At 45.8% G+C, this 16,692-nt stretch overlaps 1 protein-coding gene and 1 non-coding gene across 3 annotated transcripts; both read right to left on the bottom strand.

The window, feature by feature from the left end:
• Positions 1 to 3,635: 3,635 nt before the first annotated feature.
• LOC114757198 (NADH-ubiquinone oxidoreductase chain 2) lies at positions 3,636 to 9,871 on the bottom strand. 2 transcript variants are annotated; one of them, XM_028946199.1, is made up of 4 exons: positions 9,068 to 9,860; positions 5,416 to 5,987; positions 3,742 to 3,923; positions 3,636 to 3,682 (listed from the first exon to the last, which is right to left on the bottom strand). In XM_028946199.1, exons 1-4 carry the CDS (start codon positions 9,219 to 9,221, stop codon positions 3,676 to 3,678), a joined length of 915 nt encoding a protein of 304 aa, XP_028802032.1. In that variant the 5' UTR covers positions 9,222 to 9,860; the 3' UTR covers positions 3,636 to 3,675. The 2 variants fall into 2 exon arrangements, with proteins under 2 accessions (XP_028802032.1, XP_028802033.1); XM_028946200.1 differs by lacking the exons at positions 3,636 to 3,682; positions 3,742 to 3,923 and having other exon boundaries at positions 3,934 to 5,987; positions 9,068 to 9,871.
• On the bottom strand, positions 9,761 to 9,843 carry TRNAY-GUA (transfer RNA tyrosine (anticodon GUA)). The gene has a single exon. It is a non-coding gene; the product is annotated as a tRNA-Tyr (tRNA).
• Positions 9,872 to 16,692: the final 6,821 nt, after the last annotated feature.

Here is a 16,692-nt window from a genome sequence, read left to right as displayed (position 1 = left end):
ATTGTGATAACAGCCGACATTCGTCGACTGCTACCATAACCTCGTATATGACACAACTCCGACTTTTGGTCAGAGTTGTGTCATATACCTGTACAGGATTGCAGCACAGCGTTGAACACAACCCATACTAGCACACAGCTAGTTAGTTACTAAGTAGTATTTGCTAATTCACTAAGCAACAATGCACCAGTAGGGGCTGTATCCAACACTGTGGAGCAAGAGCGCAAAGTACCATATAATGAGACTTTGGTCAAAATAGGATGCCACCCCCCTAGCAGCAACCTTAACACAAGAGTATTACGGCAGCAGAGCTGTCCGATACTACCATAACACTCAAATATTGAGGTTGTTACTAGGGATCCTACATTCGCATTATGTCTAGCAGAGTCTAACAATCCTATCAAACTGGTAAACTCCACTTGGAGAAGCCATAGGTAGCGAGAAGTTACACTAGCTACGACAACCCCTGACCTTGTAACTGGCGTAACGCCGGTGTTCACCAACATTACACAAGCCACAAGGTTCAACAATAATGCGAATGCCCTACGAAACCTGATGATGCCACCGAAAGGTGACACACCAGGACACAGGCAACAGTAAGCCTTGGAGAAGTGTGAGTAAGACTAACTCCCAGTCACAGCCATCATAGGTACCGTGACAGAAATTAACATCTGGCACGGCACCCGGAGACCTTCCAAAGTCTCCCGCCAGGAACACATCCTAACTAGCCGAATAAATCGACTAGCAGGACGGGATCCACTCGTCCTGATGGTCGCATCATGTGCTTCCAATGATTGGCGTTGATCTTTGTGACTGACCAGTGTAGCGTACTTGAACTTCAACAAGTACCTACCCGGGAAGCGGCTGAAATGAGTTGCCTGTTACAGCAAAACCTTCAACCGTGCCCGTTTGGGCCTGAAGGGCTCTCGCCTCCTCAGACTGAGGGAACAACCCTCACATCAGAGTGTTTCCACTCTTGACGCCAAAGAGAAACTGATACTGATACTGAGACTGTACTGCCTGAGAGGTTAAATCAGTCTAACTTGACTTGACTCAATCAATATTCTTTCTTTAGTTACACTTAGTAAACAAGCAAGACAGCTAAGCAGGAATCGAGATTGATAGGAAGCAAGCAACTGATTGATTGCGCATAGCCAAACCGGAAAAGAAGGAATATCAATAATGTAAAAGCACTTACAGTTAGATGTGAGGATTGGCTTAAAAGCAAGGGATAAATAATCACCGGAATGAAAATGAACCCTACCGGCAGAATATGCTATTGCTGTTCACGCTGGAGCTTGAAATCAATGGATAGGAGCAAAGCAGCGCCATGGGGTTTTGGTTAAGAGAGAGTGAACTCTTCTATAGACGGATTGGTAAGATTGGCCAGATTCAAGGTCACCGTCTTCAGAACCCTAGCTTTCTACTTGTCTGTAAAGATTAGGTTCCGCCGACCTCTTCCTTAATATGGATAGAGGAGTGAATCCAGGTTCTATCTAGATGCCAATCCATGGAGTCCTTTCGTTCTCTTTCCTGATTGAGGAGTGTAAAGTCTACTAAAGATCATGCATGCGCCCTAAATATTAATAATAAGTATTATATCCTGATGCGAGTCAAGAACCTTGCGCACGGAGCTCAATTACGATATGCTATTTTGGGACTCTATTCTATTATTCTTATATATATGCTATATGCTCAATCTTCCTTATGTGTCAAGATTGTACCAGATTCGTTTCCTCTCCGTCCACGCTCAGTAAGACCTCTTATTGGGTCTGTGCTCATAAGGTTGCCTATGACCGAAAGACTGATCGCGACACGATTGTCAAATTATAACTGTCTCAGTTGGAGGGTGCCAACACTTGGTCTTATATCTTGTGAGACGGAACTAGAGTCAAGCCAGCCCTCTTTCCATTCTTCGGATTAAAGAGGACCCTGGGATATAGAACAGGATCTCCTTTCCGTCCATCGATTGGCAAGCTAAAGCTAAGAAGACCCACTTCTTAGTTACCAAGAAGAGGACTTCTTTGGACCTCGTTCTGAAGAAAGAAAGATCGAGTGGTGAAATTCACTAACGTAGCTATCATACGACGGGACTCAAGCTTTATAGGGGTGCCATTACCGCGTTTAGCAAATTCAAAGCCGACATGCGCGTCAGCCCTCAATGTAGAGGCTTTATGAGTGACTTGGGTACTACCCAGATCGCGAGTACTGATAGATATTGAGTCTACCCATCGGCCCGGCCTTTTCTAATAAGGCACTCAATCAATCCCCAATCGATCGCTCGCCAGTTACGAATTGCGAGCTGCTCTTTCTATCACTAGGTCGGTCCGTCGGATTATAGTGCTCGACGATTCCATTATTATGGTTAAGGTATCCCTCGGGAAGGAAGAATTCGAGTCAGCGGGGGAATCGATCAATCGCCCCAGAAGTGGTGTGCTCTTGTGAGTGGGGGTGTTGTGCCAGAAGGGGCGTACCGAGTAGGTGATTCATATTTTTGCATATAGAGAGAGAGTCGGAACTTTTTAGAGCTATCGACCCGGGTGGAATTTCAGGGACAACTTCGTCTCATCGAAGGCCTAGGGCATTATATGACTCAAATCAAAAGTAAACAAGCGTAAATAAGCACAGAAGCTGCTAAAAGCACAGAAATAGGGGAAGCACATCTTGTACCTTCTATGATCCATTCAACCAGCTGGCAACGAGAGTTGGCGCTTCAAGCCAGATAGACTGGAATGGGAATCAAAGCAATGAGTTGATCACCAGATCCGGGTACCGCAGGTTTCGGTCCTTCATCCGATTAACGAACGACTAGAATTGACTGGACAGGACATAACCGAACGAAGCATTAGAAATAGAATCAGTCGCATATACGCTGCTAGGAAGAATACCTAAAAGAAGTGATACCTGTAGGCCGACCTTTGAATCCATACCTTCGCGGTGTGCTCATAGATTATTTGAGGAAGGAGATGCTCCCTAAGGAACTCAAGGTGCTTCCTAGTGAAGTTATTAAGGGAAGCACTGAAGATGTTCTTGAAAGAACTCTTCTTCGATCATGGGTCAGACAATGGCTCACCTACTGTCGATGGTACTACGTGATTGCATGGAGTCCGACGGTTACCATCCAAGACCAAGACTTCTTCGATGCTCCAGTCGTTAATCGCGATTGGCGAGTCACTTCAGTTGATCCTGAGCTAGTCCGTTTTGGACTGCTGCTTTTCTTTTACGGTTCCACGGGTGCGTGCGGGAGAAAAGGATCTATACCACCTCTGACAAACCCGAAGACTCTTATGTAAGAAGTTCCTCTTTCCGCAGGGAAGCCAAAGCAATCCTGTTTTCAAGCTAGTTCTCAGAGAGAATAGAGCTTAGATCAGGCCTGCAAGTCAGAGCAGTAGGCAGTTTCTTTCTTCGCTTCTAGATCACATCCTGACCCTTCTTCCTTACATCCTTGTTAGCCGGAAAACAAGATTTGAAATCATTCCTGTCAGCTTGCCAGCCAGTAATCTATCTCCGATCTTTCATTCAGTATGCCTGAGACTGGAAGCAAGCCAGTAAGCTGTATGACTTGAAGCTGTAGTCTCGCAAGCCAATAACCCTACTCTCGCTTTGCTTCTTGTTATCTCATTCCTTCTTTTATTCTCTTCCTACCCTTTCTTTGAACCTTGTCATGGATTGAACTTAAAGACATGAACTGAGTGCCAAACTTCTTAAAGACATGAACTGAGTACCATATGATGTTAAAGATATGAACTGAGTGCCATTTGATGAGTAACTGAGAACAAGGGAGAGGGATATGGAAAGGATGAAGTAATGAAAGAGGAAGTCATTGCTAGTAGTAACGACTTGTCACGCTCCATTGGTTCATATAAAATCCATGTCCTAGGTGTATCAAAAAACATTCTTTTCGCTAAGCGTATATAATAAAATAGAGTGAAAGGGTCCACCCCGAAAGGGGGTACTAACTAACAGCTGAGTCCTCTCCGAACCGCAGGAGATAGTTGCCCATCATACGGCTCACCAACTGCACTTGCCTCTATGGGAGACTCGCTCCGGGCGGGTTCGGATCACTTACAATACACGGCTCTACGAAGGGGGTTAGGAACGTTTTCAATATGATTCTTTTTCCGCGATGAGAAATGCAAGACGAAAAAGGAACCCATCTTTTCGACTGGGAAATGCGAGTCTGTTTTGTCCACTTTCTCCATCCCTCTCTATCAAAATGATCAAAAAGGAAGGCGAGCTTGCTTCTTATTCTCGTGTTCGATCTCTTCCATCTCTGCCCCGCTCGTTGTCACCTATGTTGAAGAAAGGTTTGGAACCCTGTAGAGAATGAGGAGGGGCCAAGGATCTTCCTCTCAACAGTGCTTCTCGGGGCTCCACTCTCCCCCCCCCTGAATAAGTAAGGCCCCGTTAGCCTGGGCGAAGATGGGGATAAGGAATAAGGATTGAAGCCCCCTTAACTCTGCCAGGGACTGGACAGGGGTTAGCTCTGTAAATGTGTAGAGCCAAGTGTAGTGTGGTGTAGTAGTAGGCACTTCTAGGCCCCTTCCCGGCTACTGGACCACTCCAGTGCTTTGGGTACTACGGACCCTCTGCCATCCATTGCAGCAGAGCCGTTTCATGAGCGGGGGGGCTAAGCGCAGTTCTTTGAATCAAACGTTGAATTAAATCGATTCTTTTTTAGATATAAAAATCTAAATCGGGTAGGATAGATGGATGGATCTATCTTTCTATTCATATATATTACTAAATAAAATGGATTTCTCTAGTTAAGTAGCGTAGCAAGAAGCCCCAAATCCTTGATTTGGCCAGGAAAGACTGCACTGCTTTGGGCCCAGGAAGCGAAGGGAATGAGCTCGGCTGCTTATCCTCCACACTTATTTTTCTCCGTGCCCGTTCCGCATGCGCTTCGCGCGCCATTGGCGCTTTGCTCTCCTCTTATTCTTCATTGGACGGTTCGGATGGACTTCGCCGTTCTTTCCCAACTAAAATAGAAAAGGCTGTATCACATCGAGATGTCGATTCGTTTTCCGCCCCCAATGAGATGGGGAATTTTTAACCCCCTATTTTGACTTTTGTTTGGACCCTTCATCTTTCTGAATTGAGGCCCGGCCCGGCTCGCGTCGTTCCAACAACCGGCGGGGAGCACCTCAGTATACGATCGCGCGCAGTAACTGGGAGTCCTATTACACCTAAGGCCAACTTCAATTCACCAAACCAAGGTTCATCTCGTGTAGTGATTGTGGACTCGTACAAGGATATTGAGTAGACGGTTGATGTATCAGACTCGACCCTATCTTTCGTAGCATGCATTCCCATCGGTGTCGCAACTGATTCGGTAAGCTACGTGTCCGGTGCACGGAGAACTGCCTTCGGTCCCCCAAACTGACTTACTCGTGGCAACCTTCCGGCCGCCCAACAACCTATAACGCTAGTCACTACTCCCACTGGGGCTAGGAAGTAAGCCCCACAACCCAAAGCGGCGAAGAACAAATAGAATTTGCTACAAAAGCCGGCTAACGGGGGTATTCCTGCGTATGAGAACATAGTAATGGAGAAGGTAATAGCCAAAATAGGATTCGTTTTGGCTAGAGCGCCCAAATCTGCTATATATTTGACACGGGTTTGCCGTAATGCTAAAACTATGGCGAATGCATCTATCGTCATTAATGCATAAATAAAGATACCAATTAGTAGTGATTGAATTCCTTCTATGGTTCCACATGAGAAACCAGTACGAATATAACCTACATGTCCAATTGAACTATGAGCTAGAGGTCTTTTGACTTTCGTTTGGGCCATGGCGGCCAGTGCTCCTAAAATCATAGAAGCAATGCTGCAGAAAAAGAAGATTTGTTGCAATGTAGCTCCATAGGAACCATAAATAGAAACACGTGAAATATTAGCAAAAATAGAAATTTTAGGCGCAATAGAAAGGAATGCTGTAACCGGGGTGGGTGAACCCTCATAGATATCAGGTGCCCACATATATAGAGTCAAAAGAGATATGGAGTCCGAAGGGGAGGGGGGTTTTCTTCGGGGCTCGAGAGATGGAATAGATAGGGCCCCACAAGTTTTTAATTCGCCGCTGGGGAATTCACACGAAAGGGAACGAAGAATTCTCAACGAAAAAAGTGCTCTCTGAACCGAACGTGAAAGTAGTTTTCCATCAGACGGCTGTTCCCGTAACTCCACTCTCGACTTGGATTATATATCCAAAAAGGTCCGCTCTTGGCCATTCCACACGCTGCCTAGCAGAGGCGTGGTTATCTCAAGTGGATTCTCTCTTTTTTAGTAGATGCCGAACCTGCTGCCCCATTGACTAAGAAGGGGGCGGACGCAGCAGCTACATGGACCCCTTCCTTTCTTTTGTTGCCAGCGCTTTCCCGGGCCGAGATATAAAGGGCAGGCAAAGCCCGAAGGCTGCTATCCCAATAGGCCAGCAGGCGGAACGAGGAGAGGGCCCGGCAATCATACCACCGCGGTCGAAAAAGCGTGTTCCCTTCAGATAACACGCATCGTAGGCCATCCTCGGCCTTCTTCGTTTTCGATGAAAAACAAATCAAATCTCGATCTCCGAAAGCGTTTTCCTTCCCCTCTCCCTATCGGGAGAGCTACATAGTAACCTCTCGCAAAGCTCGAGCATCTTCGCTCCAGCAAGAAAAGGGATGCGCGAAGGCGCAACGAGCAAGAAAAGGGATGCGCGAAGCTAAGGCGCACCGGCTTTCGCGCTAGCTCAGTCCGTTGCTTCTTCGCTCGAGCGTCAGCTCGAGGGCTTGAGACGCGTTTGCGCTCGGGCCGGTGCTTCTTTCTAAGGCGCACCGGCTTTCGCGCTCGGGCCCTTGCTTCTTCGTTAGCGCAACGTGCGGAGTCGCTCGAGCGTCAGCTCGAGGGCTTGAGACGCGTTAGCGCTCTGGCCGTTGCTTGTTCGTTTGCGCTTAATCAATCCGTTGCTTGTTTCGTCGAGCCTTTCCTTTAATGGTTGGGGGAAGCATTCCCTTATCTGAACTTGGCGGGCATTCTTTCCAGCCTTATTCAAATAGGGGGTGGGTTTGGTTGGTTTGAACATAGGATAGGCTCAAACATGATTTGAAGATCCTAGCTACGCCATACGTTCAATACAAAATCTGGAAAGCTGCGCAGGGATGACAAAAAGAAAAAGAGGTTCCTGTGTTGCACTGAAAAAAAAAGAAACCTAAGTAAGAGAAGACGCTCTTCTCTTAGGTTTCTTCCTCCCGCGCCCCCTTTACTAATAAAGCGCCCGGCCTGCGGGAAGATTAGCAAAGCGAGAAAAGACAGAGGGAGGGGGAGCAGCATCTTATTCTCTTCGCGAGAACTTCCGGATCGGAGAAGCATTCGGAGCGGGCTCCGCGTTCATTTCGTTGGCAGAAACGATCCAATCCATTCGGGGAACCCAAAAACGAAGTCTTTCGACTTGATTCATAGATAGAATCAATGATAGATATCTAAAAGATAGATGAACGAGATATCTTTTTTTTTCTCTAAAGAGGAATAGAATAGACATCCCCTTAGATGTCTATGTATCCTTTATCATCTCCCGATTTTTTTTTAGAGAGAGATATAACGATCTAAAAAAAAATGGAGAGAGAAAGAGCAGATGGATCCTATCCCCTATATCGAACACTAAATCCTATCTATTGATAGAAAGATCTTCGTCAAATACCGGACTTTGCCTTTTTTTTTTAGGAATTCCTCATACTCATATCCAAGGCAGCTTACCACAAGCACCCCACCCCATAGACTAGTTGGGGGGCTGTTCGCCTTTTTAATCAAACAAAGTAAGTATAAGTAGTAGGGGCTTCATAGCGACTTTCATTCTAAAGGAAACCGAAGAACTCACCCTAGATACAGCTTTTTCGTACACGTTCACTTGCATCACATACACAAGTGCTCTCTGAACCGTGCAATAAGGTCACCCATAACACGGCTCTCCCACTTGAGTTACCTTAGCCCCAGGCCATGCTATTCAATGATATTGGAAAAATGGCAGCGTAACGTAACAACTAGTATTGAAAGCTGGTCGCCTTTTGAGGGAGAGAGGGAAAGCGTTTCAATAGGAGCCCTACTTCCCTCTTTGCGACCTCATCACTTCAAAAAAAAAAAGCGCAAACCCATTTCTTTCTTAGTCACCGGGCGGAGCGCACCTTTGGTACTTCAGTAGGGCGACGAAAGAAAGGCTACTTCAATCTAGGAAACAGCCGGAAACTCAAGAGGGTCGCCTTTGGAAGCGTTTGCCGGTAACCAAAGCGTCACTCCTTCCTTTTGATTATGTCGTGACGCTGACTGCCATAAACCCGGAAACGAAACAAAGTTCGTTCCCTTTCGTCAAGTAGGTAAAGTAGGCATACGAACCCACTTTTGCTTTGCCTTAGACTCTATTGGAACAAAGCAAAGAAGGAGGCGGAATGGAGAAAGGAAAAGGACAAGGGCGGTCTTGCTTGGCGCGAAGGCTGCTGGTTCGGGGGTAGGGTACGGTACTAAAGGTCCTCGGACTTCCAGGCGGTTTTTCTTTTGGGCAGCTGTTCACCGTTGGATCTCGCCAATACAGCCCCCTATAGTTTTCGTTACCGAGATATCTTTTTTTTTTCATTGTTCCCAGGGATTTTTTGGGTAATCTGCTCCCATGCTGCAAACAGTAAAATCTGAACTAAACCTTGTCGCTCTTCTTTCTTTCCTCGCGGGCAGGAAGCACACCAGCAGCGTGCGTTGCGTGATTCTACTGTGTTTTTTTTTTTGCACTTGACTGGGTGGACAGTTGACCGGAAGAGAACTTCGATTCGCCCGGCCAGCTGGCGGGCTGCGTGCTTATCTTGTGTGACAACACTACAGAGCGAGTGGCTCTTCTAGGCGGGCAGCTGTGTGACAACACTACAGAGAAAGCGGCGCTTTCGTTTAACATGCTATGGTCTCAACGCCCTTACGAGATAGTGATGAGTTTCACGCGCTCTAAGCCCGGCCCGCGCGCGGTTAGGAAGATTGGCCGCAATCTGAGCGGTACCACCCACCCTACCCTACCACCTATAGGCGGCCGTCCGTCCTACAGCCGCCCGAAAAGGAACTGCAGTGATCTTGAATAGGGATCCTACAGCGATAGATAGAATCCCCATAAAAATACCACTAGATTGAGCACCAGTGATTTCGTATCCGGTCAAAATCTTGGCTAATTGATCGAAGTGGGTAGCTCCAGTAGACCCATAGATCATGGAACAAATAGGGTGGGTAGGCCCAACCACCACACTACACGTATAGACGCGAACCCCCCTCGTTACCGTACGTGCGACTCTCACCGCATACGGCTCGCACAAAGACTCCTAAATCCATCCCGAGCCTTTTCTTCCACCTCTCCTCTCCAATCCTCGATCAAACTTGCGTTCCCCAGGCGCTATGAAATGGGGGGTCTTTCCTTCGCCTATCGTATGTATCGGCTTGGCTTCGTCCAGAACCAAGGAGGCATGGCATTCTGGCGGGCGCGTGCGTGTAGGAAGGCCGACCACTACATAAGCTAAAAGACTACGACGACTACAAGCCAAGCCGGAAGCGACTCGCTTCTATTCTCGTTGGGATTGGATATAGATGGGGAATCTATAGATCATAGTAGTTCGCCAACCTCTCTAACTAACATACGATACAATTTCACTTCACGGCACGGCCAAAACAAAAAAAAAGAAAGAGCTTCGCTCGGTGGGCCTTCCTACGCTGACGAATGCCTCCTTTCTCTTCTCTGAAGTCTACAACAAGCAAGTGGGAGAGGCAGGATTCGAACCTACGTAGAAAAACTTCAACAGATTTACAGTCTGTCGCTTTTGACCACTCGGCCACTCTCCCCTTCCCGGGCCGAGGCCCCCCTCAATGGGTTCTAAGAAGGAGGGATAAAAACCTGAAAAAATAAAAAAAAGCTTATTGATTTGATTGAAGGAACAAGCAAGGAGCAAGAAAACGAATACCGTCTAGCAGGATGCAGCAAGAAAACGGATGCGCTAACGCGCACCCTACTCGTCTAAGGCCCTTGCTTCTTCCTTAGACGAGTAGGCGAGATAGGGGCGCTAACGCGCGAAAGCCTATTTGGAGTAGTCCCACAAGGAAAGCTTATATAAGGGAAAAATCTCTCTTTTATCGCCTCCGTTGCGACTGACCTGGCCTGGTATGGTAAGGGCTTAGGATAGGAATAGAGAAGTCGGAAAGAAGGAAAAAAAGCAACTCCAACAGGCTCGTTTAGAACGAGAACATCGGGGGAGCGTTTAGCTCGTTGAAAGGTGAAGGTTCACCGGTCATCATACGCTATTTCCTTCCTGTCTTTGTCTCTAAAGTGGTTTAGAAAGTTAAATGAGGTATGGTATGAGAGAGGTGTAACTCCCCCGAAGGCCCCGGAGGGAACCCATCCTTCTCGATGAGGAGAGAGTCCTGGACTTAGCGAAAGAGAAGAAAAGAGGCTAAAGCGCAGACATTTTTTATAAAAAAGTCAAAAGGGTTGGCAAGAGTTCTTCATTTTCCCCAACCTTACTTAGGCATCTTACATTGGCAGGAGCTGCCTAAGACGGGTTCTCTTCCCCAAGGGGCTTTGGGGAAACCAAGCGAGTGTCATCCCGGCAAACAAACCATCCAAGCCACCCCCGGAACTCGGTGAAAAAGGTCCCTATTTTCTATTTCAAAGAACAACTTATGATCTGAGACTCTTTATCTATTGTCTGACTTTCGGCATCTTTATTTACGAGGAATTGCTAAGTAGGCGTACTGGTTGTCTCTTCTTGAAATGCATTCCCTTGGCTTCGGTGCCAGTTAAAAAGGAAAGCCATCTCCATGAGTACGAACGAGCGGGAACAAAATCCAGTCTTGTATTTGACCTGAACTTAGGGGGCTCAGCACCTTCCACACTGGAGAATCAGAAAGAAATTAGAAACTTCAAACGGAGATTGTCCGCCCTTATAAAAAGGGAACAGGGTCTGCTCGGTGGTCTATAAAGAGAAAGTGTTCAGTCTACCGGAAAGTAAGATTTCTATCAAACCATGGGTTTCAAGCGTAACCCGCCCCACTACCAGAGATAGGGGTCTATTTCAGGAGGCTGAAAAACAGAAATTTATTTGTGAAGTTCTAATTCCAGTACTTATTGTTCCGAAAGGCTGGGAAGGAAGACGGAGATAGCGAGACTAAGCCAAGGGAAGGTTTCACGAGAGATACCTGTTACTGGGCTAAGGAGTTACTCAGGGAAGGAGCTTAGAGGGTAAGGGGAGGTGGAGGGTTTGGTTTCCGATTGGGTTGGTGTGAAGTCAGCTGTACTAAATGCATTGGATGCCTTTCGTAAGAACCTGTAAGGTAATGAGAACATTCAGATATCGTATCGGGAGCGTTCAACGGTAGTCCTCCCCTTACCCTTATCATGCCAGCACCCTTCCCACCGAACTAAAGAGGTGGTCTTTCCAGCAGACATAAGATATGAATAAAGATATAGAGAATAGGTCTCCCTGAAAGAGACGTAGGAACGGTTGATGCATCTCCAATATCTGTCAAATCCCGGTAGTTCCCTCCCATCGGAACATGATTACTATTTCCAAAAACCACTAAAGAAAGATCTCACGAAGCGATCTCAGGTTATGCATGCTTCTTCCAAAAAGAAATATTAAAATCTTATTAAGATTTTTTTTCCTTTCCCCTTCTTGCCATATCTGGTGCCATTGATGGAGAGAAAATCCAGCTACTGAAAGAAAGAAAGGGGCACGGCATTAGCTCTCATCTATAAGTTATAGAGCCCCGCCTGAAATTCTGCTTTTTATTTTGTCACCTTCGCGAAAACAAGGGCTGACCCCTCTCAGCATTCCTTTGAAAAGGTTGTTTCAGAACTAAGTGATGGGAAGCTTCCCTTCCTCCATCCCCATAATCTTTCTTTTCTGATCTTATTATTGAATTATTGAAATATTAAAAAGTTCCAATTTTTTACCCATTTTCTCTGTCCATCCACAAAGACGAAGATGTCATCTGCAAAGAGAATATGCGTGAGGCTTTTCCCCTTTTACTTTCCATCGCTTTGATCTTTCCTTCCTTTTTCTATTAGCATAATTTATTTTGACAGCCGAAGAACTTTCTCTCTCCTTTGAATAGCCCTAGTCCTATACTTACTTTAATAAAAAGTTAGGCACTCACACTCAGTCCACATGATTTGAGTCTTCCGGGACCGTGGAAGTTACGCCCAAAAGACGGTGTTTTCTCAACTTGTCCGATTGAACTGGCAACCGAAGATGTGAAGAAATGGACTGCATTAGCACGGAATACCGGCCTCAGTAAATTCTTTAGTTGACATCGAGACCAAGTCCCATTGAATCTCTTGGAGGAAGATCAGTAGACGAGGAGTGAGGCGCTTTGTTGCCCATTCCATTACTTTCACCCGCGAAGGGTAAATTCCTTATGAGTCAATACCCCGAACTCCACTCTTTTGAATAAGCAATCTTCTTTCGACTGGGCCTAAGATCAGATCAGGAGCAATTTTGCTTTGGCATTGGATCGCTTTCCCTTCTTTCTGTTCTAGAGATGGAGATCCGGCTCCTCCGAGTGATCTGTCTAGATTTCGGAATAGAAATGGGCAAGGAAGATCAGTCAAGCCAAGGGGCGAAGCGGTCCAATTCAATGTGTTACTGTTACGCATAGTGAGAGACAAGCTCTCCTGTTAGGAATCGATCTAGCTGCTGCTCTAACTCCTTTAGGAAAAAGTGTTGCATCTCGCCCAACTCCTACAAAGCCCACCCCCGAGGGAGAAAAGGAAAACCACCTAAAAGGCCCATGGGTTAGAATGGGCCTTTCCTCCTTCTTTACAGTAAGGAAGGCACTCACCCTTTGACAAGCGTGATGGAAAGGTGAAAGCCATCGCAATATGGATGCTTGCGCTTTTCTCGCTTGTTGAGTCTCGGACGCTATTCTGTCCCAGGTACCTCTACCTACCGTTTGAGATCGTTTTGGTATTCCAATCCGTCTGTCTTCTTTGTAGGACCCTCGCGTATTCTCTTTTTCTAAGTTAATAGGCTAGAGCCGCTTTGAACTAAAGGCTAAGGGAGTCGCGCTTACGAATGGCGCTTAGTAAGAAAATCAGGTAGGCCTACACCTATTGTGTATCAGGGAACCGAGATTCTTACCCGAATCTGGTATGAATGGTTCAGAACTCACAGCGGGTGCCAGAGCAGCTAGGCGCTGTTAATTACGTTAAGAAGGGAGGTTATGAGCCAAGTCGAATAGAGACAAGCTAGAATCTTTTAAGTTCGACTCAAAAGGCGTGATTAACCAAGTCCAATGCCAACAGGTCTCTCCTCAATTAGAGCTAGTCAATAAAAATAGGGTCTGACTACCAGTCATAGGAGAACGTCCCTTTCTGAGAGCCGTTCTTCGAAACTCTTTCTCGCATTAAAGCTTATCCATTAAGGAATAGCTTCGTCAGCATGTTCATCTTCCCAGCCCCCGGCTAGTGCATGTTCTGATTTCATATAGAACATAGTTGGTTTGATACCCGTGAAGAAGGCGGGCTGCTAACTTCCTGTGGAGATACTACTGTCAGTCAAAACTCTCGCTAATAAGGCGTAAGAAGGCTTTCCATTCGATGGAATCCCGTCCTTCCTTTAGATTAGAAAGACGATAGCGATTCCCTTCCAGTTCAGGAAAGTAAGGGAATTCCTGCGCCCCTTGGCTACGAAACTAGGCTGTGATCCGCATCGAGAAAGAGAAGGATAACTCTTCTAGTCTTTTTATTCCATCTCGCTTAACTGACTACGATATGACTTTGCTTCGCACCTCTCCTTATCAGTCGAGTCATTCAGCGAGCTAAGGGAGAGGAGTAAGAGAGCAGAAAGAGTGAGCCCTGCTATTGAATCACTGGATTAAGTTACACCTAATATGCCCAGAAAAGGCTGGCTCAATCTATCCCTAGGGTCGAGTAAAGTAACTCCGTGCCTTTAGCTGTAAGTGAGTTCAGTTCAATCATATAGCAGCTCTAGTTCAGTGATTACTGATTTCTCCCCATCCTGACATTTGATGAAGCAGAAGCAACAGACCAAGAGATCATAACAGGCCAATGGCCAAAAGCAGAAGCAAGGGGCCCTCTAACTGTATTTGATTCCGTTCACTGCTCACTAAAGCTGGCTAAGTGATTTGTGATATCCTACTGCCGGTGGGGAAACCATAGACTGAACTGAAACCGTGAATCAGCCGTTACTGTTCTCGTAACCGGTGTCGCTGCTCTTAGCCTCCTTCTGACCCTACTTATTTATCTTTGTCTCAAAATAAAATCACATAGATAGGGACAGAGAGGAGGAGAAGGTGTCAAGTGTAACCATTGACTGAGCTAGACCAGTCAAATCAATTAGAGCTCTTTTTCCCAGTTATAAAAGTGATCGAATTGATTCGCTTACAGATGGACTTTTATGTCTCCCGCTAAGCGCTAAGAAGGATGCATCGAAGAATATGAATTCAAAGAGAGAGGCAGATATCGCTACTATCCTTTACTTACTTGCCTGGGAATGGTAATGGGTGAGTGGGAATTGAACTAAGACGCACTGAAACAATAAGGAATTTCTATATCAGCCCGGTAATCAAAGGAAGAGTTAGTCAGATTAGACTTGCAATTCAACTGACAGGTAATTCAAAGCTAGAGGAAGGAGTTCAGTAGCTTCAGAGGTGGAAGAGGTGCATAGGTTGCTAAGATGAGAGAGAGCGGGGAAGGAAATGAGAAAGAAAGAATATTGATTGTGACTAAAGTCAAGTTACACTTATAAGTTCGAAAGAAAGGAAATAGAATAGGATACCCCCTACCCGTACTATGGTCCTCTCGCTTTGCTCGAGCATCTTCCGAACCAGCACCTGCACGTATAGTATTTAGGTAGCAGTAAGAGAAAGAGGAAGGTCCAATCATGCTACTTTAGAAAGATGCTTAACCCATGCCATCCCTTTCAGCCTTAGAAAGTGAAATCCCATAATCTATCATTCTAAAAAATTCCCCAAAGGGCGTTCAGAAAAACCGTATAGAGAGCGGGCTGCACCTAGCTTAGCCTATCCAATATCCGATTCAAAAGAGCTTGGATTGCTGCTTTCTTTTCCTCTCTCTGTATAAAGTAAGTCAGTCCCAGTATTGGGCAGAGCCCATTGTCAAAGGATCGTTTCGCTGGAATGCAAGAATGAATCTCAAAAAGGTCTGCTCTCGCAGTCAGGATTGCGACTTTGTAGATTTCCAATAAAAGGTATACGTCCAAATCCATTTTTGTTTACCCGGACTATACCCCTATGTATTCTACTCGTATCGTAGCATGAGACCCTCTCGGAAGTTGTTGAAGATCTAAATATTAAATCCCGGGCAAATTGATTCTTCAACTCTATCTGTCAATGGGGGGATCCGATGACGGACTCCATGGATCGAACGTTTTCCTTTCTCCTACTATTAAAGTGGGGTGGTTGGGCGCGTAGAAGGTCTCATTATCTTAAAAGACGGTAGACAAGACAGGATTTCAAATAGATGGAAAAAGAGGCCCTTGAAAGGTGCAAAAGTAAGTAGAGCCCACTTACGGAGAAATGTCTTTTTGAGATAAGCATAATTCAAATTCCTTTGTTGCCCTAGATGAGACTTGAAGAAGCGAAGCGTAGTTGCCAAATAGCAGTAATTTCCCCTTTGGCCATACGTCATACTTCCCCTCAGAATGGTTACTGGACAAGAATAGGCCGAACCAAAGCTAGGAGCTGTTGATCTGTAAGTCTTTCCCCTGTACTGGACAGGTGAACACTTGTCTCTTGACTAAGCTTCTTTTGTCTCAAAAAAATCATATGTTTTTTTCGATTTGCTTGGTCTTTTCTTTGGGGAAAGCCAAAAGAGTCCCGTCTGTTCACGAATCAGGAAAGCAGGCAAGCGTGCCTGGACCGCTAACCACTTCTTGCTAACAAAGGCCCTCACTTACATTACACTCTCTTTTGAATGTGCACCTGACAAGCAAAGGTTCTCGGGACCGCTTTTACGCTACCAAGCAATCAATCCTCCGCATTCCCACTAAAGCATTGCCGCAAGAAGAAAGGCACTAAGAGTGATAATGTTAAAAGCACGCATAGACGCACTAATGCTAAGGGCTGGTGCGCATAGCCCTTTCTACTGTGGAATTAGTCCTAGGTACCTAGCCTCGATTCACGTCGCAAATAGCGGATAAGGCGCATCTGATCTTGATTCTTCAGTCCGGAAAAGAGATAGCAATAAGAGCAGAGCTGGGGATTCATCTTTATCGACTTCCAAGTTCATAACTTGGATAACTTCTTTATCCGATTATGGACATCTGAGATGAGGAAACTCCCAGTGCTCCTGCTAATGCTAGTGCTACTAAGAAAGCAAAGATTCGATACGTGCAACTACTTATACTGATACTGGTACTTTTTATGCTGGATACTACCAATAGCCACATGGTGTAATAAAGTAAAGCTCTCGATAGCTTCAGTTAGTTAAATATACCGGGAAAGTAGTACTGGAACTATGCCAAGTCCGATCTTGCTTCAATAGGATTTCTTCCTCTATGTCGGCCTGTCGAGTTCCCTATCTTTTAAGTAAGTCAAAGCAGTTCAAGCCAAAATGCTACACTCCTTGGTCTGGGATTGATCCCACTAGCCTTAGTTCTTTTCTATATATTCTATTCTTCCCCGGAAAGACTCCATGGTTTAAGGCATGCTTAT

Source organism: Neltuma alba, unplaced genomic scaffold (assembly GCF_004799145.2).
Source record: "Neltuma alba isolate B1F8T4 unplaced genomic scaffold, ASM479914v2 tig00010580_pilon, whole genome shotgun sequence".
Classification (NCBI taxonomy): Eukaryota; Viridiplantae; Streptophyta; class Magnoliopsida; order Fabales; family Fabaceae; genus Neltuma; species Neltuma alba.
The sequence above is the reverse complement of the archived record's forward strand: the minus strand, read 5'-3'. Positions and strand labels throughout refer to the sequence as shown.